The sequence below is a fragment of the Sciurus carolinensis genome, chromosome 4, assembly GCF_902686445.1.
Source record: "Sciurus carolinensis chromosome 4, mSciCar1.2, whole genome shotgun sequence".
NCBI classification, from domain to species: Eukaryota; Metazoa; Chordata; class Mammalia; order Rodentia; family Sciuridae; genus Sciurus; species Sciurus carolinensis.
The window spans coordinates 113,504,508-113,532,273 of NC_062216.1; the positions used below are offsets into that span (position 1 = coordinate 113,504,508).

The 27,766-nt window shown below is 39.8% G+C and overlaps 1 protein-coding gene across 5 annotated transcripts in view; it reads right to left on the minus strand.

Annotated features, from left to right (window-relative positions):
• Positions 1–4,724: 4,724 nt before the first annotated feature.
• Atf7 (activating transcription factor 7) overlaps positions 4,725–27,766 on the minus strand; it is an 89,467-nt gene continuing 66,425 nt past the window's right edge. For 3 of the 5 annotated variants that reach the window (XM_047551021.1, XM_047551018.1, XM_047551020.1), the window contains exons 4-12: positions 24,492–24,610; positions 20,579–20,716; positions 17,431–17,588; positions 16,158–16,257; positions 15,454–15,567; positions 14,692–14,844; positions 10,399–10,596; positions 9,162–9,270; positions 4,725–4,945 (exon numbers count right to left, since the gene is read on the minus strand). In XM_047551021.1, coding sequence (XP_047406977.1) covers positions 4,728–4,945; positions 9,162–9,270; positions 10,399–10,596; positions 14,692–14,844; positions 15,454–15,567; positions 16,158–16,257; positions 17,431–17,588; positions 20,579–20,716; positions 24,492–24,610 — 1,307 coding nt within the window. In that variant the 3' untranslated portion in view covers positions 4,725–4,727. Of the gene's footprint in view, positions 4,946–5,746; positions 8,471–9,161; positions 9,271–10,398; positions 10,597–14,691; positions 14,845–15,453; positions 15,568–16,157; positions 16,258–17,430; positions 17,589–20,578; positions 20,717–24,491; positions 24,611–27,766 lie in introns of those variants that run through there. The other 2 variants (XM_047551023.1, XM_047551022.1) reach the window with 2 other exon arrangements.

Genomic DNA, 27,766 nt, shown 5'->3' on the forward strand with positions numbered 1-27,766 from the left:
ACTGGGGAGACCCAGATCAAGTTGAGTTCCTTGATGGTATAGAGAGGTGTTGCTACATGTCAAAAATATATAGATGAACAGAGATATAATCATAGATACACACTGCTTTCTTCTCCACAGATACTATATCAGGATGCAGCAGCCTCCACTGTTGGGGCTGGAGGCTTAACTCCTCCCTGCCTGCAAGGTGTCTGTGTGGATGGGAGGAATAGGCAGCTAAAGCTCCGTCTGGTCCTTAATGTAACCAAGAATGCAGAGTGACCAGTCTGAAAGGGAACAGGGACAACTCCTGTCTAAACCAATGAAGGGACAGGTTTTAGAGATAAGACTAAAAGGAAGAAAACCTAGAATTTGAGATGAGTGATGTGGTGGTGGTGGTGACTGTTTTAATGGGGGTTGAGGGGAGGGACTGGAAGAAAGGGAAAAATATGTTAGTGCTAAGGCAGAGGATGATATTTAAAATAATCCTCTGTGTCCTGTAAGAAACTCCCAACTTGCTCCTAAGGCGATGATTCTCAAGTATCAGTGCATATTAGAAGCACTTGGAGTGCTTATTAAAACCTACTCCCAGTTTCTGATTCAGTAGGTTTGGGTTGGGCTGAGAATGGACATTTCTAGTAAGCTCCAGGTGATGGTGTTGCTTCTGCTGCTGGTCCTGAATCATATTCTGAGAACCACAAACTGAAGGTAAAGTCATTGTGACTAGTGCTTGTAGCCACTTATAGCTAATACATCACTCACCAGTAGCCGGGATGAGAAATCTCTGTGCCCCTCATTAAAAAAATAAAACCCTTGTAGCTACAATATGAACTTGTATCCAAAAAAATATGTAAATTGCATTAATCTTCCCTACTCTCCCCAGCCTTTTTTCATTCTGGGGTGGGATTTTACCCCAAAGAGAAGTAATTCAACTGGTGCAGAGGGTGAGAATGTTCGCCAGCCACCACCTATGTTCATTCCTGTTGGGTCACCATGCTGGAGTGAGTGAATGGGCATTTATGTCTGCAAGCACATTCATGTGTGCAAACGGAGACAGAAATCAGTTCTATGCTATGAGAGGAATGATTAGGGAAGCTATACTGGGGAGGGGTCCTCTAATCTGCCTTAGGAGCCTCACCTGTTCTGTTCCTCCGCACCTTCCACCCCAAACATAAGTCTAAAGAAAGGAGAAAACACATTAGCAAAGGCATATGTGACATAGCTAGGAGGACTGGACTCTAAACAGACTGGTTATGAAATTAAAAAAGAACATATTTCTTTCCTGTGTATACAATGTACAATATTAATAGGAAAAATAATTTGGGGATGGGAAGGAAATTATGAAAAGGGGACTCTTTTTGGGTGGGGGGAAGAGCTATCTTAGGGGCTAGCACCTTTCAGGAGCCTCTCAGTGTGAAGCAGGGAACCTCAAAAACCACAGAAAGGAATTTCTTGGTGTCTTGCTTGATGGTTCAGGCTGTAGATGGTACACAGATACAGTGAAGTGCTCAATCTCCCAGGATGGTGGTGCTGGAGGGCAGGTCCTTGAGAAGATGGACTGGTGAGTCAAGAAGGGAGCAAGAGCTACAGAACAGGGATAGGGAAGGACGCAGCAAGATGAGGTTCAGTTGGCCCAGCTACTCTAACCATTCCCTATAGTATATGGTTGAGTGCTTAGGGCCAAGGAGAAGAGTACAGGCAGAGGGAAGCCAGATTTGGGGTGTCTACCCAACAGGAAATAATTAAAGGAGCTATACTCATTCTGGTCCTCCCATCACGTGGGAGGCTTTCTCTGAGCAAGCTACTTTGAAGGGAGCAAGGCAGCAAGTGCAGACCAGACAAGCTCTCACCCCTTTCTAGCCTGGAGTGAGGTGGGAGGCCTGAGTCCTGTGTTCACTTGGAAGAGTCCTAAGACATCCACATTCTCAGTTCCTTTCTGAAAGGGTCCTCCCTTAGGTCTTAGAAAGGCTGCAGTCCTTAAGTAGGGCTAAGTGACACCTCCATGATATCTGGTTCTGGTCCAGATAAATCTGGAAGGCAAAGATCAGGGGAGAGTTACCACATGGCTGGCAGCAATAAGGTAAGTATTTCCCCTTGACTCTAAGAGAAAGCTTCAGGATAAGCAGTTGCTGCCTTCTGAGTGAGGCTGAGGACCAACTGAATTGTTGCCTGGGGTTCTGTCCTTCCCCTTCCTCATTTTAGTGCCAATTCACTACTACAGTTCTGGCAATGCCCCTCATTTAGGTCCCCAATGCTAGCCTCCTCACTGATGAAAATGAATTAAAAGACTCAAGAGAATTAGACATGGGGGCTAAGAAACTAATAAAGGCCCTCTACATCAAATAGTCATTCAACACAGGGACAGATTGGCAGGGCATGTGTGCAGTGACAAACTGATTCTTAACTTTAAAAACACTTGACTGAAGGGGGAAAAAATAGTCAAGGGTCTTATGAAAGCTCCTTAGGAGCCATAAACTCAGTCATGCTTTAGGGCAAGGCTGCTAGTGGGAAATCAAGGCAATAAAAAAATGAAACAAGACTCAAAAGCAGGAAAAAAAACTCCCAAGGAGCAGCCATCTAAAGGAGAAGTCCTGAGAACAAGTTATGGCTATGAATCTTTAAAGGCAAGCAAAGTCCCTGCAGGTGGTACCCTGCATCCTGACCATCTGCCATGACATTTGCTAGTCTGATCACCTCAGGAGCAGTTCCTGTTGGGTCCCTGGTGGTAGAGGATGAGAAAATCATGTTTTCTCTCCTTTGTCTTCACCAGGTGTGGCTTGTTCAGCACTGACACTGAAAAGCAGGAGGGGAGATGTAAAATAAATGCAGCAGAACATGTAACCTGACTGGTTCACCAGTATATCACTCTGAGGAGATGGGAATCTTGTAGTTTAAAACATTTTCTCATTCCCCTCTGGCAGCCAGTTTTGGAAGACAAAATAAGAAAGGAGGCTGGCAGTTATTTTGTATATGTACTTAAGATGAAGGCAGAAGAGGTGAATAAAAGGACATTCTTGGCTTTGGCAGATGACAGAAGGTGGCTACGGGACAACTGGAAGGGATTCATACTGAAAGGCTATTAAAACTGACCTATCTATCAGTAGGCTTCTGGCTTTGGATTGCTTCCTATGGCCCTGGTAAAAATTGCATAGTTCAAGAGCCAAGAGAGATGATGAGGCTTAATGGTGAAGAAAGAGGATCAAGAGGGATGAATTTCTTCCCCTGTAACCCAACTCTTTGAAATAAGAATGGATGAGAGTCACAGTTGACAATTTCCCAGGCAGGCCAGACCCTGGGCTCCTCTGCAGTACATTCCCTCTGCCCTTCCTTCTTCTATCCAATCTTATATTCAAGAAAAGTCCCTGAGGACCTTTTCCATGATGCTTCAGAGTCCTGGAGCTTATACTTTGGAGAAGCATTGTACTTGAGGGGTAGAGAATAGAAATGGGTTAAAGAAACTCTGCAGGACCAGGGAGACCTAGTGGTTAAGCTAGGAAACCAGTGAGAAAAGGTAGTCCAGAGGGTGACAGGCTCTGGTGAATATAAAACTGCTCAGAAAAGAGATCTGTGAGGCTGAGAGATGGAGGAAAAGCAACAGCAAGGGAATCTAAGAGTCCCCATACATGATACCTTCTAGGAGGACTGATTTGAACTAGTTATAGCAGAGGGACAGGGGCAGTAACATGTATAGGGGAAACAAGAGGGAGAGCAAGGGCAGAAAGATGACCAAAGATGACAATATACATACTTTGGCCAGTAAACTTGTAAAACATAAAAGTATCAGTTAATCCAGTAACCTGATGGAAAAAGCTTTAAATTACATTGTTCCTGTTTGCCCTGATGATTAGAACTACAGGAGGATGGAGGGTGAGAGGGAATCACCAGTTAGATCCCAGGCTCTTTCCCTTTTCACTGCCAAGCAACATCAAGCAATAAGGCCACAAGATGAAGTTGCCAAAGCTTAGTGAGGAGGTGGGAAAGACCTAGGGAAAGTCAAGAGACCAAAAAGAGGTACCCATATAGCTCTGGAAATCGATGAAAAAGGACTAGAAATCTTGGGGTTCTGCTTGTTTCTTTTTGTTTGTTTTGTTGGCAGGTAGAAAGAGGAATAAAGCTTACAGAAGAGCTGGAAAATACTGCTATTTCCTAAGTCAAAGGTAACCTGACTTTCTGCGTAAGTGAATGCTTTAACTAGAGTTTAGGAAGGGGAAAGGCATACATAAGCAGCTACTGAGAGACAAAGTCCTGAGTCCGTGGTTTGGCTGGGGATAGGATGGCAAGTGATATGCCATCAGATCTAGCCCCTCTATCTAGCAAGAAGTGGCATGCTGGTAAGGAACAAGAAGATAACAGTCACAGCTTAGTGGGAAAAGAGGAAACTGAGAAATCCCAAACCTAGAAGTGCAAGAGTTAGTGTTAAAAGAGACAGGTACATGTGCATGGGGCAAGGGTGATTGCTCGGACCATTTGGAAAAGCCTTTGGCTGTGGGTATATCAGAAACCCCACCCTTGGGGGATGATCTTTGTGGTTCCAGGGTTGGGAGACCCCTAGTACAGGTGTCAGACGTACATGACCATGCTGCTAAAGAGAAAAGCCCCACATCTGTCCATACTCACAACACACAACGTCTCCCCCCACCCCCCGTGTATTTGTCATATCCAAGGCAGATGGGAGAGGATAAGATGATATCTCTCTTGGCTCTTGAGCGGGCGAGCTCTGGCTGGGGACCTCTCCACCAGGGGAGGCATCATCTGCCCGCAGACTGGGACTGTGGGGTCATGATCACATGCGACTGTATTGGCATGCTCAGTTCTGTCCTTTGGCTGGCCATCTGAGTGAGGACTGAGGTGGCCACAGCTTCAGCTGCAGAGCGAACACTGAGGCCATTGCTAGGGGCTGTTGCTGAGCTGTGCTGAATCACAGGGGCTGGAGAACCCGTTGGCTCTGAGCTTTCCTTGGGGCTTTCTGCCAGGAAGGAAGGCAAAGAGCAGAGAGCAAATGGTTAGAAAAAAGAACAGGGAAACAGACAGGACTACCTTTTGCCATAATTCCAAAGGAGTCCAAAGGAAAATGGCACTTATCTTTTTAAGGGAAAATTCCCCAGAATACTTGCTTCTATGTCATCAGTGGGCCAAGGAAATGGGAAGTTGTGAGAAGGGAACAAGAACTAAGCCAAAATTAACCTCTATCCCAATAAAGTGAATCACAACATATTAATTATACTGACTTTTAATTCTCTCTATAGTTAATAATCCTGTTTGGAACATTTTCCTCTTATTCCTCTTTAAAGGTGATTTAAAATAGATCTCTTTTTAGCTATTCTCTTGGATTAATTCCCAAAGGAACTGAACCATTCCATTATTTTCTGTGTTCTTTAGCAGGTAGTTTACCCCAAGTAAACCTGATAAATATAAAGCTAACCAAATGATGTTATGAATGGCCGCCAGTTCTTGGTCAGGTTCAAATGAAAAAACTACAAAGGAATCTGTTGATCCTCCTGACTACCAATTAGCTAGGTAATAGCTGGGCATTAATGATTTAAAACATTTATTATAAAAAAAAAAAAAAAAAAAAACCCCAAAAAACAAAAAAATAAAACATTTATTATAAGCCAGATGCAGTGGGCACATGCTTGTAATCCCATGACTTGGTAGGCTAAGGCAGGAGGATCACAAGTGCAAAGAGAGCCTAGTAACTTAGCAAGGTCCTAAGCCCTAAGCAACTTAGTGAAACCCTGTCTCAAAGAAAAAAAAAAAAAAAAAAAAGGCGGGGAAGGAGAGGGCTGGGGATGTTACTCAGTGTTCAATCCCTCATGCCCAATTAATATTTAAACAAACAAACATTCATTATGAATTATGCCAGTTCAACTAAGGTGATAATAACATTTTACTACTAAATACAAATATCCGAACTGCATACAAAAGTATCTTCCATGATGCTTATTGGTCAAAGAGTTTTTATCAAACATCACAGTCTCAATAGCTGCTTGAACAGATCTGTAGGAATTAGGTCCAACTTCTAAAAGGTGGTTATATTTTTGACCTCTTGATAAATGCCTGAGTCATCTTTCAGGATTCAAATATTGTCTCCTCTGTGAGGCCTTCTTTGTTACCCTTAGGAAGCTTGGGGCTCCTTGCCTGAGATACCTGTTCTTATCTCTTTCACAGGTTTACAATGACTTGAGTCAGAGATAGGGAAAGTATCTTACTTGTGTCAGGTACCTACCATAATGTCAATACCACACAGCAGGAACTAAACATATCTTTGACGTAACAAATAAGTAGTTTAATGGATTGACTACCTGTCAGAGTGTTTGTAGGATGAGTAGAAAACTTTTACCTATAGGCCACATACTGAGAAAAATGCTCATTTCTGGTCTCCTTAGCTCATCAATAGGATTTGAAACAGTTGATGACTAAACTTCTTGAAATGCTTTCTTATCTTGACTTACTACTCAGCTACCTTTGTGGCTGCACCTTCTTGATCTCATGTGGGTTCCTTCTCATCTCTCTGACCTCTGAAGTACCTCAAGGTTGAGTCTTGGAATTACTTCTTTTCCTAGCTATGCTCTCTCCCTTGGGGACTTCATCCAGGTTCCTGGCTTTCAAAACTAACTATATGCTACTGACTCCTAAAGGGTACCTTTAGCTTTTCCTCTGAACTGTAGATCCATATAACCAACTGCTTGCATGACATCTACGAGCTTAATATGCTTCTTAACCTCAGTTTGTTCAAAACATCCCTTGATATACTTCCCAGACTTCCTCTATCTTAATTAATAACAATTTCATTCTTCTTTTTTGGGGTGGGGGGGTAACCAGGGATTGAACCCAAGGGTGCTTAACCAATGAGCTACATCCCCTGTCCTTTTTTTTTTTTTTTAAATTTTGAGAAAGGGTCTTGCTAAATTGCTGAGGCTGGCCTTGAACTTGCAATCCTCCTGCCTCAGCCTCCCGAGTTGCTGGGATTATAGGTAGGCACGTCGTACCCAGTGACAATTTGATTCTTGCAGCCACTCAAGCCACCAACTTTGGTGCAACTTTTGATTCTTCTTTTTTTCATATACCTCTGCATGTAGCCTGTCATCAAAACCCATCACTCTGACTGCAAAAGATATCCTGAATCCAATACCTGCTCTCCACTTTGATTATTACCACCTGGTCAAGACTCTTACTCATATTATTGTAACCTTAGGTGAACTGCCTGCTTCTGTCATTGCACCCCTGATATTTCTTTCTTTCTTTCTTTTTTAACATTTAGTTGTCAATGGGTATTTAATTTAATTTATTTATTTATATTAGGTGCTGAGGATCAAAGCCAGGGCCTCATGCTAGACAAATGCTCTACCACTGAGCCACAACTCTAGCCCCACTCCTGATATTTCTAACAGAATGATCTTGTTCAAATATAAATCATGTCTGTCATATTGCTCCTTTGCTGAAAACCCGAGGTTCCCAATGTAGAATAAGAGCTGAGATTCTTGCTATGACTGACAAGACCCTATGTGAACTTCTCCCAACATATCCTCTACCTCATCCAATAATCCCTGCCCCATTCTCTCCAGCTCCCTGATGTTCCTAGAATATACCAGGCATGGTATGTTCAAGGGTCTTTGCATTTGATGTTCATCCTTTCTGCAGTACTTTTCGTCCACATAAATGCACAGCTAGGTCCCTCACTTCCTTTTAGGTCTTTATTCAAAAGCCACTTCATCTAAAATTTTAATCTTGCTACCAACATTTCCTATCACCCTTCCCTTTTTTACTTGTTCTTCTAGCATTTACTATTATCTAACATACCATATATTTTACCTATTTATCTTATTTATTATTTGTCTCACCTACTAAATATAAGCTCCTCAAGGGCAGGGATTTAATCTAATCTATTTGATTTTCTATTATATTCCCAGCATGTAAAACAGTGCCTGGTACAGATCAGGCACTCAATCTACATCTGCTTAATGAATATACCCTGAAGCATATATTAAAATTTAAATAGAGATGTTTAAAACTGGTGATGTGGTTACTCTTTTTCTATGAGAATACATCTTGAAATGATAAGGATGGTTTTGCAGAAATAATTCAATATATCAAAATGTGAGAGCCAACATATCTATAAATTTCTTTAACTTGTAATGAAAATGAGCATTTATTAGCTTTTACTATCCACAAGCAAATTATTCACAGTAATATTAACTTCAGAATTGTATTTATGCTCATAACAATTCTATAGCCGACTCTTTCCAGCACTATTTTATGTGTGATCATTAGATTATAAATAGAAACCAACATGAACTATAATAAAAAAAAATAAAATATAACCCCAAATCCCAATGTTTTAATCCCAAAGTATCTTCTGCTATTTATCTCTTTTCTGGAAGTCTCTAGTGTCTTTGGAATAAAAAAAAGTCTGGACGTAAATCTTGATTTTACCACTTTACTAGCTGTGTAACTTCAGGTAAGTGATCTACTTTGAGTACAGTCTTCTTACCTATAAATAGAGGTAATATCTATTTAATGAGAGTACTGGGAAGATAGTACCATGCATAAACAAAACAGGCATCCAGCCAGGCATGGTGGCACTGCAATCCCAGCTACTTGGGAAGTTGAGGCAGGATGATCACAAGTTCAAAGCCAGCCCTGAAAACTTAGTGAGACCCTTCTCATAAATTAAGAGAGAGAGAGAGAGAGAGAGAGAGAGAGAGAGAGAGAGAGAGAGAGAGAGAGGAGAGAGAGGAGAGAGAAGAAAAAGAGAAAGAGAAGAGAAAAAAAGGGATGGGAATGTAGTTCAGTGGTAAAGTGCATGTGTGAGGTTCCGGATTCAATTCCTCATACCTTAAAAAAAAAGAATGTTGGGCTGGGGAGATAGCTCAGCTGGTAGAGTGCTTGCCTTGCAAGCACAAGGCCCTGAGTTTGATCCCCAGTACCGCAAAAAAAAAAAAAAAAAAAAAAAAAAAAAGAATGTCTAATAAATATCAACTATTTTAGATTATTAGGATAACTCCAAATTGTTGTCAAAACCTTTTTTTTTTTTTTTTTTGGTCAAACTGGTTGTTCCACAGAGTTCCTCACTCATCAGTATGAGAGTTTCTAACACATTCAGAATGGGGTTATAAACAATAGAGACACTCAATAAATGCAGTTTATAACTGGCTGATTTTGTTTTGTTTTGAGCTACTCACCTAAATAGCCTTGAGTCTTTTTCTGTAGTGCAGTTACTGGGCAGTCTTTATGAGCTAATAGTAGCTGTTTCAACTGAGCCACCTCATTGCGTAGTAATGTGACTTCATTCTGAGGGGGTAGGGAAGAAAAAAGTATCAAGAAAATTCACCCTCCATTCTTGAATTCCCAGTGGTTATCCCCAGAGTGAGAAAAGAATCTGTCTGGATTTTCCTTCCCAAGAAGCAAGATTTCAAATAGTCCAGGGCCATGAATTCAATGACTAAGAGTTGCCTAGAATGAAAAGCAGGGACTCAAAAGTAGAAAAACTACTCCTGTTTGAGATTAATATGATTATACCCAAACTAATAATGCATATATTCTTTGACTAAAAAAGGCTACATCTAGGAGTCTGTTTAAGAGAACTACTTACTAGAGGACTTGCAATATTCATTGCAGCATTATTGTTCTACTAAAAACAGAACAATATCAATATCTGTACCTTATAATAAATCACACTACAAAATGTACTAATATATAGCTAGCTATTTAAAAGAATGAGGCTATCATGACTAGGTTTCTAGGAGACACTGTTAACCTATTTGTTTGAACTAACTCACATTCCCTCCAATTCCCATACTATAAATGAAAAAAAATATTTAGAAATATGAATATCTCTGGAAGGTACATATCAAATTTATTTTCAGGGAACAGAATGGGCTGGGAAAGGTAAATTAAAAAGGGACCTTGTTTTCATTCTATGTGTATGTGTGTGTGTGTGTGTGAGAGAGAGAGAGAGAGTGAGAAAGAGAATATAGAAATGTAATCATATTACCTTTCCAATTAAATGTTTTAATAATCAGAAAAAAGAAAAATAACATTCAAGAGAACGGATTATAATTGTTCTATTTGTGTTTGTGTGGTTTCTTTCTTTCTTTCATTAAGCTGCATTTTCTGAGGCAAAAACATTTCCCATTGGGTGTTCTATGACTGGAGTCAGATTCTACTGATGATTTATTAGAATGTTCTGGGGTGCTTAATTTAATTTCTTCCACCCAAATGGTTCTAGTAGCAGATTTAGGGGTAGATGGTGAGTCTTTCCCAACTATTAAGAGGTTCTTTCTATATTCTTCCTGGCAGAACTTCTGGATCTCTCCTAATTAAAGAATTACCATCATCCGTTACATTGTCCCACTTTTTTCTGATTCAATCCCACTTTCCAGATTTGACAATCCCAATAATGGTTCAGGACCCACTCACACTCAGCTGAATGTTCTGAGAAGTGAGTTCCTCTGCTTTCTTCTCTAGAGAAGATACCCATAGCTTCCGCTTTTGGCGGCAGCGGGAGGCTGCAGCCCGGTTGCGCTCCAAAAAGCGCTGCCTCCGCTCATCTGGATCTTCATCTACTGTGCGCCGCCGTCGTCCCCCAGTACTAGGGGTGGGCTGGGCTGGAGAGACCTGTTGCCCAAGAAGGAAGAGGAGTTACTTGATGGGAACATCAATCCTTTCCAAATCAAACCTGATATTAGGTAGAGTAATAAGGTCCGGTAAAGATATGTACCAATCTGGTAACCACAGCAAGTCCTGTCACTATGTCCCTTAGCTTCTCTTTCTGCCTCCCATTAGTTCCTCATTCTGCCTCCCATTTCCTTCTAGTCTTCTTAGTATTATACTCAGACAAACCACAGTTCAGTTGAAAAACTGATTATTTTTGAGACATACAGAAAATGAAACTAGGATCAAATTTTGCTTCTTTTCTTTTTCTTTCTTTCTTTTTTTTTATTTTTGGTACCAGGGATTGAACCTGGAACACTCAATCATTGAGCCACATCCCCGGCCTTTTCTATTTTTTTTTTTTTTTGCGGTACTGGGGATCGAACTCAGGGCCTTGTGCTTGCGAGACAAGCACTCTACCAGCTGAGCTACCTCCCCAGCCCGCGCCTTTTCTATTTTTTAAGACAGGATCTCGCTAAATTGCTGAGGCTGGCTTTAAACTCTTTCTTTTTTTTTTTTTTTTTTTTTGGGTGCTAGGGATCGAACCCAGGGCCTTGTGCTTGCAAGGCAAGCACTCTACCGAGTGAGCTATCTCCCCAGCCCCTGGCTTTGAACTCATAATCCTCCTGCCTCAGCCTCCTGAGCTGCTAGGATTGTAGGTATGGGTCACTGCACTTGACAACAATAGGGTATCCTTTTTTCTTTTTGGTACTGGGGTTTGAACCCAGGGACACTTTAACACAGAGCTACATCCCCAGTCCTTTTTATTTTTTCTTTTGAGACAAGGTCTCACTAAGTTGCTCAGTGTCTTGCTAAATTGCTGAGACTGGCTTCAAACTTGAGATCCTCCTGCCTCAAGTGGCTGGGATTACGGTGTGTGCCACTGTGCCCAGAAACTTTTAGGGAGACTGAAATAAAATTTTGAGAATCATTGATTTTGACAAACAATATGCACAAAAAATTGCATGCTCTAACTGGTTTCAGGAAACGAGAAAGAAAATGTTTCTCTATTCATCTCACTATGAGCGAGATATGGGCTTTTAGGGGGAGACATGGATTAGTATTTTTTAAAAATTTATAAGCAGTAATCAATCACCCTCAGCAAGCTCCCTCACACCTTTTGTTTGCTTTGTAAAACATGTTTAATTCCTTTATGAAATGATGATATAGGACTGTCTTTTGTTTTTTAAATTTCAGGCTATAGTTTATTATCACTAAAGCACTTATGGATCATCTTCTCTTTCTGTAAGTTGGTATGCACATAGAGAAGCCAGACCAATTTCCTAATAGCAGCTAAAATTAAACAAAATATAAAAAAGGTCAACCATCTGTAGAAAAGAAACTATATACTATAAAACAAGTCCAAGATAAATTCTTCTTGGAGTTATAGCTAGTAGTGAACATTTTTATATTTATCTAATCCCATAAATACTATCAGTTTCATGAAGATAAGCATGAGATTACAAAACACAGAAATCTTATATTCCACTCTGAGACCTTTTGAATTATGGTCTCTATTAGACCATACTTATTCAGACTAATATTCTCTATCTCTCTCTCTCTCTCTCTTTGCGAGGGGACTGAATCCAGGGGCACTTAAAACACTGAACCACATCCCCAGCACTTTTTATTTTTTATTTTGAGACAGAGTCTCACTAAATTGCTTAGGGCCTCATTAAATTGCTGAGGATGTTCTTGAATTTTCGATCCTCCTGCATCAGATTCCTGGGATTACAAGTTTGTGTCACCATACCTGGCTAATATTATCTCTCTTGAAAGAAAAAATGGAGAAGAAATTTCAAAGGCATTTAATGAACTGCAGGCCTTGGTCATTGTGTTAAGGGAAGATCCTTTCTTCAAGAAATTTACAAAAATCCTATTGAGAATTTCAACTTTTTTAACGTCCTGAGCTCATCAGAGCACATATCAGTGCTTTTTAAGGAGGGCGGGGGAAAGGGAAGGCTGAGTTCCTCTTCTCTCATAGGCAGCTAAGAAACTCATGCAGGGGATGGAGATGAAAGGATAGGCCAAGAGAAGGAATGAAAGAGTAATTACAAAGGAAGATATGTCCTTTCCCTGAGAGAGAAAGCAGCATAGCTCCGGCAGGGAGCTCCTGCTTTAGGATCTCCAGGACTGGCTGGCTTTGGGGGATGGAAGGGTACAGGAGGGTGGGCAGGTTTAGCTTCCAACAAAAAAACTCAAATGAAAGCTTGTGTTGGCGGCCAAGCTTCAAGGCAACATATGGCCATGAAATGTTTGGACATGTGGTGATAACCAATGAAGCAGGTGGTGACATCAGGAAAAGACATACAGGCAAAGACTGTAACTCTAGAAACCAGTCTAAGGTCATTGTCACCTGTCCAGTGTACACAATTATGGAAACTGAGGACTAATCAGTTTTTAAAGAATCTTTTTAAAACAGACCTCTGAATCAGGTATCTAAATGGGACCCCTCTGGAATTTTTAAGGATTTTTATTTCTCTGTGATAAAAAAGGTACTGACTTGGTAATAAGGAAGCATTTTTTTAAATGTGTTTTCTTATGTATTTATTTATTTTTTACTGAGTCATCTTACTCCTGAAACATCATACTGTATTAATATATTGTTATTACATGCTTTTTGTTATAAATATCTAATTGAGTATTTTTAAAATTTTTTTATTTTTTGATTCTGAGGATTGAGCCCAGGGGTGCTTTATCACTGAGCTATATCCTAGCCCTTTTTAGTTTTTGTTGAGACAGTCTTTTGCATGCCAGTGACCCAAAGGCTGAGGCAGGAGAATTTCAAGTTCAAGGCCAGCCTGGGCAGCTTAGTGATCAAAATAAAAAAGGTTCAGTGGTAGAACACCCCAGTACCACACACACCAAAAAAAAAAAAAAAGAGAGAGAGAGAGAGAGAAAGAGAGAGAGAGAGAGAGACACACACACACACACACACAGGGACAGGGATTTTGCTAAGTTGCACAGGCTGATCTCAAACTGATCTTCCAGCCTCAGACTCCCAAGTAGCTAAGATTACAGGTGTGTACCACCACCATGCCTGGCTAGTCACTGTGTTTCTTGGTAAGCCTTAATAGAAGGGAAAGATACTAGAGGAGACTCCCTTGGTTTTACTTCTCTATGGGAGCCTTTTTATATATTTAGGTACTAGGGGTTAAACCCAGGGGCACTTAACCACTGAGTCACATCCCCAGGCCTTTTTATTTTTTATTTTGAGACTGAGACAGGGTCTTGCTAAATTGCTTAAGCCTCATTAAGTTGCTCAGACTGGCTTCAAACTTGTGATCCTTCTGCCTCAGCCTTCTGAGTCACTGGAATTACAGGTGTGCACCACCATACCTGGATGTGATTTTTCTTTTTCACTTATTAATTAAAGTATACTATATCAACCATAAAGTGCATTCATCTAAAGTTATAACAAAAAGACTTTTACATATATAAAATCAGAATAGAGACCATTTCCAGCACCCAGAAGGTTCTCTTTTGTCTTTCCCAATCCATGCCTTTCTTTCATGAGAGGTATGCACTATTTTTTTTTTATGTGGCTTGAGGTGAAGGTTCTATCATGTTTCAGATGATTTTGAAATGCAGATACATTAAACCATTCACATGTGAAAAAACAAAGAGTCCTCCTTCATAACAGCTCTGCAGTATTCAATCTGTACATTGGTCCTAACACAAGGGTGGGTAAAGAATGGTATGTTTTTTTGTAGTACTGGGGACTAAACCCAGGTATGCTCTACCAATTAGCTACATTCCCATTCCAGTTCTTCTTTTTTTTTTTGAGATTGGTTCTTGCTAAGTTGCTCAGGCTGGCCTCAAACTTGGTGCACTTCCTTCCTGTTCAGCCTCCCAGATCACTGGAATTATAAGCATGTGCCACCTGCCTAGCAAGAATGGTAAATTTTGCTGTAGTCAAACTGTCAGCAAGAACTAAAGTAGCAGGAAGATGCCCAAAAGCTGAAATCCATTCTTCTCTAGTTTGCCGTTCCTTGTGAAATAGACATGACATTGAATAAGTGTAATATAGGTTCCCCCCAATCCAAGGGCCCAACTGACCTGTGGCTGGGCAGGGGAAGGGGCATCAGGATGCTGGATGAGAATCTGGCTCTGCTCTGGACGGGCTGTTACCATGGTACTGGCAGTACCTACCACCATTCCACAACCACCGTTGATTGAGGAGACTTGGTGGGTTAGGGTGGCTTTTAGTCTCTATGGGTAAAGATAAAAAAAAGATAGCCTGTCAAGGGTGAGATTCCATCAAAGATGAAAAAGATGGCTTAAATTTTATCACTGACTACAGATAGCTAAGAATTCTCCAATTTTCTCTTATCAGAGGAATTAAAAGAAAATGACAGGAAGAGAAAATGTGCACCTGGATCCTTAAAATGCCTACTCTGTTCCCTGGCTATCATCCTGGGCACAGTTGGGAGCTGGAGGTTGCTGAAGCAATAGAGTCCAGATGAAAGCTCTCTCTTGGAACCTGGCCAGAATCTGGTTATGAAGCTATTCACCTCTTGGCCAGATCCCCTGCCCATTCACCCACCCTCCATCTGTCACCCTGGAACTAAAACGGCAAGTGTTCCATTCCAAACAATCTGTCCTGCTTTTTTTCACTGCCATGGTCTATGTACCAGGCTCTAAAGGTGGGGAGAGTAGATGAGAGTCATGAATCAGGCTCTTTTCTTTTCCAAATCCCACAGCAGGGTCTCCTTAGCTTTGCAAGTCCCAGAAGTTCCTTTGCTCAATTCACTTGAAAAACCTAACTGATAACTACTCCTTTTAGAGGGCCAACATTTCCTTAGGCTAGGATGTACTCACCATTTTGGCTTCTGATGGTACAGCATGGCCAGAGGGAGAAATGGAACCACTGCTATTAACTGGTGGGCCAGGGATACCAGGAATGTTGGGCACCATGGACACAGGTCTGGCCAACTGTATCAAGACAAGAACCAAAATAAAACAAAAACCATAGAAGGAGAAAATTGGTTTTCCTAAAATGATGAGATTGGCATGTTAGGTCCTGTTCTAAGTGACCTGTCCATAGGACATGTAGAAATAGCTTGAGGGAATCTAATCCTTCAGTGCTGGAGCAATTTTTGTGGAAAAGGCTGGGGCTATATCATTTTTTTTTTTTTTCCTTTTGTGGTTGTTGGGATCAAACCCAGGACCTCACATGCACTAGAAAGAGCTCTACCACTGAGCAATAACTCTAGCCTGGGGCTGTATCTTCAGGAAAATAGTGGGCAATTTGGGAGATGGTATGTGCCAAGTGAAATCAACAATCAGTGGACTGGCAAGATCAATTCCTGAAACCAGGAGCCAATTGCCCAGATGAGTCTCTGTCTAGTGTTCTACTGTGTTTGACTGGCAGAGGTTAGTGGAGAGTTTGGGCAAGCTGCCATGCTTAACAAATACAGACCAGAGCCCATATTTCCCTGGGCCCCTCTGTGATTAAGACTATTCAGGTGGAAAGGAGGGATTAGTGTGTTGGTAACGTTGGATGCCCCAACTACAGAGCTCACCGATATAACAGAAGGCATCTGTACTGGAGGGCCTGGCATCACAGGCATGGTCTGTCCATTAGCAAGATGCATGACGAGAGGAAGGGAGCCAGTGGGAGACCTATAAGAGACATGAAGTGAAATGCTCACAATATGTATCTTTTGCCTATGGATCTTCCTCCAACAATGAGCAGATCTTCTAGTCTTCTCTAAGTTAGGGAAGGAGCAGAGCAGCACTGCAAAATCTTGACAGCCTCTCAAAATGGGGAAAAGCAGGAATGCCACTAACCTTACAGATGGAGAAAAATGGCCAAGTTTTTTCTTTTCTTTTTTTTTTCTCTTCTCTATTTGGGGGCTGGAAATGGAACCCAGGGGTATGGCACATGCTCTACCACTGAGGTATACCCTCAGCCCAGTGAAATCTTTGTATCTTGTAAATTAAACAAACTCAATGGTAGAAAGCTAATCCCATTAAGGCTTTAGAACAATTTACATCCCCACCACTAGCATAAATAAGTTCTGTCTTGCCTTAGGCAAGAGGGAGTTGGATTAAAGTTGTCAATTTGCAAAGATGAATTAGTCATTTAATGGTCAAATTTGAATAAATTTCCCTTGTTTCCATGTTTTGATCTCCTGCCCCCAAAAGAAGTTCTTTTAATTTTTCCTACAGTGTCCAGAGACAAATAAGCTTTAAAGAAGCTAAATCCACACAATGGCCTCTTAATCCATGGGTCCCTGATGGGTCATCCCTCAGGAAACCTGTATTGACCATGCAAGGAGTAAAGACAATTAGACAGGCAAAATTAGGGGTAGCAAAGACCAAAGACCCTAACTAGGACTGAAGGCAACACTAGATTCAAGAAGATGACCTGATGGGTTTCAACCTTTACTTTATAGGAGTGAGGCTGAGAACTAAATATACTTCCTTGTGTGGTCTCCACCACTACGATGAACTTCCTAAAGTTTTATAGATACTGTTTTTTAGATTAAAGAAGCATTAAATCCCCAAATAAATATTTGCTTATCTATTAAAAAAGGTAAAAGAGATTCTGTTTATGGGGGAAAGATTTAATATTAAAATTTAACTTTATTTCTTGTGGTGTCAGGGATCAAAACCAGGACCCCACACATGACAGACAAGCACTCCACTACTGTGCTACTTCCCCAGTCCTAAAAATTTGAGAAATAATCTTAGTTACTCCTTTTTCTTGGATATTCAAAAGTAGTTCATATTTTATAATTTCACAGAGTGTAAAGTTTCAGGCTTCACTGTTTCTCCTTGCTTTCTACTTACCCCATTTGCCTGTTGGATGGTGGAGCCTGTGTGATGACTGAGGTTGGGGAAGGAAGGGTTGGATGAAGTGGATCATAGCCTAAGTGGAGAGGCAGGGAACCAGGACGGATGATGGTGGGCGTGGGGGTAGAGATCACAACAGGTTTTGGGGCAACTTCCTGGGGAGAACAGACCAACAAATCACAAAAGGCTTTAAGGGCTGCTTATAGGGAAATACATAATTGTTAAAATCTAGTACAAATTTATTGGAAAGAGCATTACAGTCACTTATATAAATCATGACTGATTTCATCATGTTCATACACTCATACCTCACTCACACCCATTCAGTAGGAATGCTGAGTTAATATCCCTTAGCCATCTCCCTTTCAGGGACAATGGTTACATAAATGATAATTGGAAAATCACTTGGAACTTTTGGAGATGCATTATAATACCATATAAATTCAAGGGATTGTTACAATGTTTCATAATCTAGATATTCTCATTCTGAACTTGATTTTCAAGTGCCTTCTGACCTCCAAGAGGGAAATGCAGATTCACTGGTGATAAGGAAACTCATTATCTCCCATAGAACCCTTACAAAAAAGGGCTGTGGAGCTGGGTATGGTGGTCCATGCCTGTAATCCCAGTGACTCAGGAGGCTGAGGCAGGAGTATCACAGGTTTGAGACCAGTCTCAGCAACTTAGTGAGAACCTGTCTCAAAATAAAACTAAAAAGGGCTGGGGACTTAGCTGAGTGGTAAGTACTCCTGGGTTCAATCCTTAGTACCAAAAAACAAACAAACAGAAAATCAACCAACCAAACAAACAAACAAAACCCAAAAAGCTTAAACAATGATCATATTGCAATAAAACATACTGCTTTTCATTAACTTGTTAGGATCTTGGCTGCTAGTGGTCATACTGGCCTTGAAAACATCTCCAGACAGTTTGTTGTACTTGGTTGCTTATGAAAAGGGGAGAGGGTAGGATGCCTGCACTGTTTAGAGAGAAGGTGGCTTTGAGAGGTTGTCAAACTAAATTTGGAGAGAAGTAAGACGAGATACAGATATTTTACCTATAGCAGATACTAAAATTAACCAATGGTAGAGCAGTGTAGACTAGGAGGAGCCATAAAGGGGCTTTTGAGGTTCTAATATGTTTTTGATTTGTGTACTAGTTACAACAGGCTATTTACTTTGTGAAAATTCAGCCAGCTATATACTTATAATTTATGTACTTTTCTGTACATGTACCAAACTTCAAAAATAATAGAAACCTAGTAGATATTCCCTTGGTTTTACTTCTCTGTGGGAGCCTTTTTATATATTTAGGTACTAGGGGTTAAACCCAGGGGCACTTAACCACTGAGTCACATCCCCAGGCCTTTTTATTTTTTATTTTGAGACTGAGACAGGGTCTTGCTAAATTGCTTAAGCCTCATTAAGTTGCTCAGACTGGCTTCAAACTTGTGATCCTTCTGCCTCAGCCTTCTGAGTCACTGGAATTACAGGTGTGCACCACCATACCTGGATGTGATTTTTCTTTTTCACTTATTAATTAAAGTATACTATATCAACCATAAAGTGCATTCATCTAAAGTTATAACAAAAAGACTTTTACATATATAAAATCAGAATAGAGACCATTTCCAGCACCCAGAAGGTTCTCTTTTATCTTTCCCAATCCATGCCTTTCTTTCATGAGAGGTATGCACTATTTTTTGTTGTTTTGTCAAGACAGGGTCTTGCTATGTTTCTCAGGCTGGTCTCGAACTCCTGGGCTCAAGTGATCTTCTCATCTTAGAGGACTAAAGGCGTGCACCACCATACCTGGCTTAGTACACAAGCCAGGGTTCTATCATCAAATATTTTTGTCTCTTCTAGAAACTTATGTAAATGGAATCAAATTACACACTTTTGTGCCTTATTTTTTTGTTGTTGTTCAATATGTTTGTCAGACTTACACATACTGCTGTATGATCATTAGTTTTTTTTTAAATTTTTTTTTAATTTGTCAATGGACTTATTTCATTTATTCATATGTAATGCTGAGGACACAACCCCAGGCCTGATTATTAGTTCTTTATTCTTTTGTAGTACCGGAGAGCACACCAAGAGCCTCGCACATGCTAGGCAAGTGTTCTACCACTGAGCTATAGCCACAGCCTAGGGTTTTTTTTTTTTTTTTTTTTTTTTTTTTTGGTACCTGGAATTGAACCCAAGGGCACTTAACCACCAACCACATCTCCAGCCCTTTTTATATTTTATTTAGAGACAGGGTCTCACCAAGTTGCTGAAGTTAGCTTTGAAATCATGATCCTCCTGCCTCAGCCTCCCAAGTTGCTATGTGTGCCACCACACCTGGTACCACACTGTTCATTTTTTTCTTTGCCATGTAGTATTCCATTTTAGAAATATACTACTATTGATTGACTGATGCTAGGACTCAACCCAAGGTCTTACACATGCTAAGCAGGTATTTTATCATTGAATTACACCTCCCAGACTCCCACAATTTATCCTTTGGTTGATGGATATTCAGAATGTTTCTAGCTTTTTTTTGGCTCTTATGAATAAAATTACTATGAGCATTCTTACATATTTCTTTTGGCAGAACATGCCCTAATTACTCTCCTACTTAGACTCAGAAATGGAATTGCTAGGCAAAAGAATAAGCATAATTTATATAAATTTTCTAAACAATTAAGATTCCTTTAAATATAATCAACACTCCTGTACCTTACATTATTTGTGAATCAACACTTAATCTAGTCGGGCATGGTGGCGCACACCTGTAATCCCAGTAGCTTTGGAGGCTGAGGCAGGAGGATCTCAAGTTCAAAGCCAGTCTCAGCAAAAGTAAGGTGCTAAGCAACTCAGTGAGACCCTGTCTCTAAATAAAATACAAAATAGGTGGCTCAGTGGTTGAGTGCTCCTTGGTACCCCACTTCCAAAAATAACAAAAAACTTAAATCTATCTGGGCTGGGTTGTAGCTCCGATGGTAGCAGAATGCTTGGCTAGCCTGTGTGAGGCACTGGGTTCGATTCCCAGCACTGCATATAAATAAATAAAATAAAGGTCCATTGACAACTAAAAAAAATATCAAAAAAATACCTTAACGTATCAATTAATGTTTGGGATAACTCCTGGTAGAGAATTTTACCTTCTCCTTCAGGGGTGGGGAGCAGGAGCTAGAGGCAGGACTGTCTGGTGGGGATGAGTCTACCTCCACAGGCTCTTCTTCTTTGATTTTGATGTCGGGTGTGGAAGGCAGAGACATGTCAAGGGGTCCGGCAGCACCCTGTTTATGAAAGAGAATGAAGAGAGTTCAATTTCATGATTTCCTTTAGGTTGAATTTATCTTTCCAATTACAAGATGAGAGCATATGCTTCTAAGTTCAGTCCTTGGTCAGAGCACTGAACTGCAAGTTAAAGTGTGGGTCCTATGTTTTATGAACAACTCGTCAAATCATTTTATCTTCTCAGGGATTCTATTTCTCTAACCATAAAATAAGATAAGACCAATGGTAAGCAAATACTTTTAAAGACCTGAAAATAAGTGAAAAGATGTCATTTAAATTCATGCAAATATTATGATTAAAATCTTTTTCAGAAAAGTAAAATGATTCCTGAATCAAGTGCCTGCTTATTCCCAACCAACTCTGCTGGCCGTTAAAGAGCTGTGAATACTCTCTGCCAATCAGAATAACTAGGTTACCTAATTATCAAAAGCAAATGAAGAAGCCTGGCATGGTGGCACATGCTTAAAATCCCAGTGATTTAGGAGGCTGAGACACGAGGATCCTGAATTCAAACCTAGCCTTAGCAACTTAGCAAGGCCCTAAGCAACTCGGCAAGACCCTGTCTCTAATAAAATATAAAAAAGGGCTAGAAATTTGGCTTGGTGGTTAAGTACCCCTGGATTCAATCCCTGGTATCAAAAAAAAAAAAAAAAAAAAAAAAGCAAATGAAGACAAAATGGATATTACCATAGTAAAAACAAGACAGGAAAGGTCTTTTCTGGGGAACTCACCATGCTTGATAGTGATCTCATCCCAAAATCTGGAGCAAAAGTTTCAGGGAGATGTGCTGTTTCTTTTTTTTCTTTTTTCTTTTTTTTTAATTTTTAAATTTGTTTTAATTAGTTATGCATGACAGTAGAATGTACTTTGATACATCATACATAATGGAGTATAATTTCTCATTCTTCTGGTTATATATGATGTAGAATCCCACCAGTCATATAGTTATATATGTACACATGGTAATAATGTAGAAAGGAGACTGATCATCTGATCAGTGAGAGAAATCAGAACTTGGTGGTAGGAACAGGATTGAACAAATGAGAAATTAGAGTACTTCCTGGCAGTGGTGTGATCACCTCACAGAACTGAGCTGTAAGTGGCTTTGCAGGGAACAGTAAACTACTTGAGATAAATGGCTGACACTGTACCACAAAAAGAGGGTTGACTTCAGTTCAATTTCATGATAAAGTAGATTTTTTTGTTCCATTATTCTCATATCCTGCACTTCTTGGTGAAACAGAATTTGTTTCTATCTTACCGTGTACATCAATCCCTAGAAGTCTTTTGGGTAGCTGGTTGAATAAACTAAAGATAATCTACTATTTACTACACTAAATAAGGTAGTTATGGTTCTTTCTTGCTAGTCTAATGAGGATGAGGAATAGCAAAAATGGTTTTTCACTTCTGCCTCATTCTTTCTACATTGCTAAGATATTAGGCCCAGTTTTTTAGCTGATTCTGAGAACACCGAAGTCAAGAGTTTGGTGGGAAGTTGAAGCCTGTAAGTAAATACAACCACTGGTTTAAAATTCCCAGGGGCATCTCCAAGAAAAGCTGTGGTTCAAGAAAGTTTCAGGTTCATTAAACACTCCTGGAGATACTCTTCCACTGTATCTGTGTTTCTCATCAAGGGTAGGTAAAGATCACCCTGGAGAGGCAGGCAGAAATATCAAGGGATGCCCATTGAGGAAAGGCCAGACCAACTATGAACTGGCCTCCTAGAAGTGTCAGTCAAGCTGAAATGACAGTGGGAAAGACTTGAAGTTTTCTTAGGGAAACCACTTTTGTTGAATTTTCTTATAAAGAATTTGGTATAAAAATTCCTTATATCCTGGTAGAAATAATCTGACTACTTATTTTGTTTGGGAGAAGGGGAAAATGGCAGGGGAGATGAGATAGGGATGCTTTAAATAAAATTATATCACATAAGTTGAGGTAGCAGAGATGAGAGACCTCAGTCTCTAAAGTAAAGGTTTCAGAAGACTGCATAGTTCAGACATTTGAAAGAAAAGCTACAGATATATGCCATTAATTTTCCCTGCCCGCCCCCTTTTTCTTTTAGTTAGCAGGAGACAGCATGAAAAGAAGCTCACAGAAAGCTGCAAAATTGAGAGAATTCTGGTGATAACAACACTTTATCTAGTATTTTTATAATGTAAGCTGCCTGGAAAATTCAGACATAACTATCTTCATTTACCTAGTGTCTTCCCCTTGGAAAGAAACAGTTCCCATGAAAATTTTTTCTTACATTCTGGATTTTCTGTATTCTGATAGGATCCCACGCCTCTCTAAACCATGCAATTATGAGGTACATGTGTTAATAAATATGTTTGGGGATGTAGATATTGGAATCTTATCTGAATCATGCAATGCAGACCTGATTTTATTTTATTTTATTTTTTGGTAATGGGAAGTGAACCCAAGTGCTTAACCACACTAAGCCACATCACCAGCCCTTTTTATTTGGAGATAGGGTCTCGCTAAGTGGCTTAAGGTCTCACTATGTTGCTGAGGTTGGTCTCAAACTTGCAATCCTCCTGCCTCAGGCTCCCAAGCCCAAAATTACAGGTATGAGCTGCTGCGCCCAGCCAGACTTGATTTTAAGTAGTAAATTTAATTCTAAAGTAAACTTTGACCTTTCCATTTTTCTTTTCTTCCCAAACTTGTTATTCCATGAGAACTATTTTCCTTTGACTCTGCTTCTTTGACAGTTTCCCCTAGAATTCCAAACTAAGGGATCCTCTAGGGATCTGGAATATATAAAGGTTAAAACTAGAATCACAGCACCTCAGGATTAGAAGGTATTCCAATATTTTAATCCTTACTACAGTATCTTCCTCTAAATGGCTCTATATATTTGTACATATTTTGTGATAGCATCCATCCTGTGGTCATACTTCTACTTTTGGGCCCCAAAGAATAAATTTAATTACTCTTTTACATAAAAGTTCTTCAAGTATTTCTATATAACGTTTTTATTCATACTAAATCTCTTTTCCAAGCAAAACTTCCTTAATTTCTTTAAATGTTTCTGAAGTGGCATAACTTCTGATTCTTTCACTATCCTGGCTGATTTCCTTTGAAAGGCAGTAAGATCATCCTCCTTTAATTTTAATGCTCTGAATCACACTAAAAAGTTATTTGAGGGCAAGAACCACACATACTGAAATAAAGAGTAGAAACTCAATAAATGCTTATTGACTAGTTGACTGAATAAGAATAGACCCGGTGAAAAGTCTAATCTGTTTAGAAAAAAGTGGAATTTACAATGAAAACATTTAATAAAATTTGAGCAATTCATACTACTTTTTTGTGTGTGTGCTGGGAAAAACCCATGGGCATTCACAACCAATCCTTTCTATTTTGAGACAAGGTCTTGCTAAGTTGCTAAGGCTGGTCTCAAACTTGTGATCCTACTGTATCAGCCTCCCAAGTATCTAAAATTACAGGCAAGCACCACTGTGCTTGGCCAATTGGTACTCTTTTAACATCTACATATTCATAACAAATTTTTTAAAAAATACATTACTAAAATTATACTCCACTGAAGGGTCAGAAGATTGGTTTCTGATGAAGACAGAACTGTGCTGATCCATCATCTGGACTCTCAAAGGCCTGGGCGATGACTAGGATTGGTGAGTACTATTTGGTTCTAGAGAATCAACCCCATGATTCTGTCCTTTAATCAGTTAAGCGAATTCTCCCAAGGTACAATAACAGCCTAGATTGGAACATGATCAGTTTGTTTTTTTCACAAGTCCCGCCTCTTGCCTTTTTCTCATCCTCATCTGCAGCTTTCTTGAATTCATGTTCAAAGGAGCTAGCTAGTTCATTGAAGAGTCCCACCTCTTCACAATTCTTCAGGAATCTAGTTGGTGTAGGAGTCTGATCTGTAAACATGAAAGAAAGAAACTTACTTTTGATCTGAAATTAAAACTTGAGAGTACACAGAAAATACGTTTTTATTCTAGTTCTAGACAGAGAGTTTGTTTTAGGGCAAATTTGCTTTTATAGAGCTCTAATAGGTGAAGACTGGTGCCAGAGGGTGTCTGTGTTGTATTGCCTCAAGGCCAGCAGGGGGAACACAGGATAATGTTTTGTAGCTGATTATTCTTATACCCACCTTTCACTCAGTGCTGTTTTTGCATCTTTTACCACAAAACAAAACAACCAACACAGGTGAAGTTTTGTGAAACCCCTAACTTTGAAAAGTAGGTACAGTTAAGTAGTGTTTTCTTTTTAAATTTACCCCCTGCTAGATCTGTTTGTTTGTATTTGAGATGGGGTCCCTTTCACTATGTTGCCCAGGCTGATCTGGAACTCATGAACTCAAATGACCCTCCCACCTTGGCCTCCTGGGTAGCTGGGACTACGAACAGACCTGTGCCCATCATACCCAGCTTCCCAGCTAGTACTGAATTAAGTAGGTAAGCAGATGGATGTAAAAATATGATGAAGAGAAGAAACTGAGGATCATACGGTTGAGTCTGCTTGCTAAAACTACCAAAAAAGAAATGGTGCAAGATGTGGTAGCATACAACTATAATCCCAGGTACCCAGGAGGTTGAGGCAGGAGAATGGCAAGTCCAAAACCAGCCTGGGCCACAAAGAATAAATTTAATTACCTGTTTCAAAATGATAAAAAAAAAAAAAAAAGTTTCACAAAAGGGCTGGGGCCGGGCATGGTGGCACAAGACTGTAATCCTGTAATCCCAGAGATTTAGGAGGCTGAAGAAGGAGAATTGTAAATTCGAGGCCCACCTGGGCAACTTAATGAGACCCTGTCTCAAAATAAAAAATGAAAAGGTTCAGGGTACAGCTCAGTGGAGAGTGCCCCTTGGTTCAATTCCCAGTACCTACCCACCACCACAAATAGAAGTGTTAGGGATGTAGTTCAGAGGTAAAACGTTCCTGGGTTCTATCCCCAGTATCAATAATAATAATAATAATAATAAATAAATAAAAATTTAAAAACAAGAAAAAGAAATGGTGCCTGGTCTTTCAGAGGTCATTGATGTATGGGTCTGTTACCTTTTTGAAGGTGTTCTAGGCAAATCTAGGCGCTGGGAAGCAAGAGAGCAATACCATGACCTAGAAAAGGAAACTGCAAACAATAGGACTCATTTCACAGAGACCAGGGCCCATAGAAAATTCCGGAAACCAGGATATTTGGATTTAGACTTGTTGGCCAAAATATCCCCACAGGGGCAATGCAAATCTTTTCCTTAACAGAAAGCCTCTGCTCTTAGGGAAAGGAAGGCTCTTGGTAATCCATGGGAACTTTTGAAGGAACTTGAATTTCAGATTTGAGCTTCCTTCTCCCTACCCTGCTTCTCTGGAGTTGAATTGTATTCCCTGAACTCAACTCTACAGTGTTTTTCCTTGACATGCTAGTCCCCTCAGTGATTCATCTCCAATCCCCCAAAAGTAGACTAAATGATAGAAATAGAACAAATGTTTAAATTATATTTTAAACAATGAGACCTGGGGTCAAAATTGCCCCTTCTGGCATGATCAATTGGAAATAATCCCATGGGATTTTCCATGGAAACATTTATTTTTAATTTTTTTTTTAAAAAAAGCTCTTCTGAATCAATCTGTTTAGAAAAGTTACCACTACCTCCCAAAATAGTTTAAAAATGTTCTCTGGCAGCTTTGGTTGGTTAACAATAACAGAGTTGAGGTAATATCATCTTTTATGCTTAGAATTCTTCAGAAAGGGCACACACAAAATTACAAAATTACAACTCAAGCGTTCAGGAGCAGGTGATAATAGAAGAGGGACTCTAGACTTGTGATGTGAGGCTCATAAAACTTTTCCCACACCCTGCTGTTCATGCTCATTTCTGGTTTTTATTTTAAAAGTTCCCTTATGCTAAACCTAATTCCCTACCTTCCAGATGGCCTCAACCTTCAGTGGAGGTGGTTTCTGAACAAATGGGCTAAAAATATGTAAGAAAATTCTTAGCCTGCCCTGATGATTCCTAAAATATCAATAAGTATTTACTGAATACTGTCTTTGTGTTTTGGTGCTACATGCATACACTTGGGTTTAAACTTGGGGAGGCATAGGAGTATAGGCCAAATATAAGTCGTGGGTCTTACCCTAGAGAACTAAGAGAATGTTTTCTAGTTGAGGAAATAAAACCAATATTCACAGATAGCATCACACTGTGATAGCATGGCAGTGTACAAAAATCAGTACTATGTGCACTGGGGGATAAAATTATCATAGAAATTAAATGCAGACACATTAATGACATAATAGCACATAAAGTTGTGAAAAATTCAAGTAGGACTTGAGCCAGCCTTAGAGAATAACTGTAGATAGTAGAGAGAAGAGAACATTGGAGGTTCAGTAGCACTGAACAATGATGAGTTATTCCTTTGGCTGAATCTCCCACATATGCTCTTGCCTTCATCTAAGCTGGTCTTCCAGCATTCAAAGCACTATTTACTCACCATATCTGGAGGTGAAGGACAGTAGTGTAGATAAAGGCACAGAGAAGGGTAGAGTATAGTTACCATGGTTATGGATGAGGAGAAGGTGTGTCTAAGTCAGATAATCATTTTGTAATAAATAAGTTGTATATAAAGTTGGGTGAGTAACACAGGGCTAGGTTATGGACAGCTGCAGTTTTAACCCATTAATTAATGTCTCAACTTTCCAATTCTGTAAATATTTCAAATAAGTTGACACCTGTGTATTAAGATAGATTAGAAATCATATTCCAGAGCTTATATATCCTTTATTATTAAGAACAAGAATACAGTTGGGCATGGTGATACATGCCGGTAATCCTAGAAGCACCAGGAAAAGGATTGCAAGTTCAAAGCCAGCCTCAGCAACTGAGTGAGGCACTGAGCAACTTTGTGAGACCCTATCTCAAAATAAAAAGGGCTGGTACCATTTAGAACAAATTAAAAAATTAATAAAAAAAAAATAAAAGAAAGAAAAAAAAGGGGTAGGGATGTGGCTCAGTAGTTAAGTACTTCTGGGTTCAATTCCTAGTACCAATAAAAAAAAAAGAGAGAGAGAGAGAATA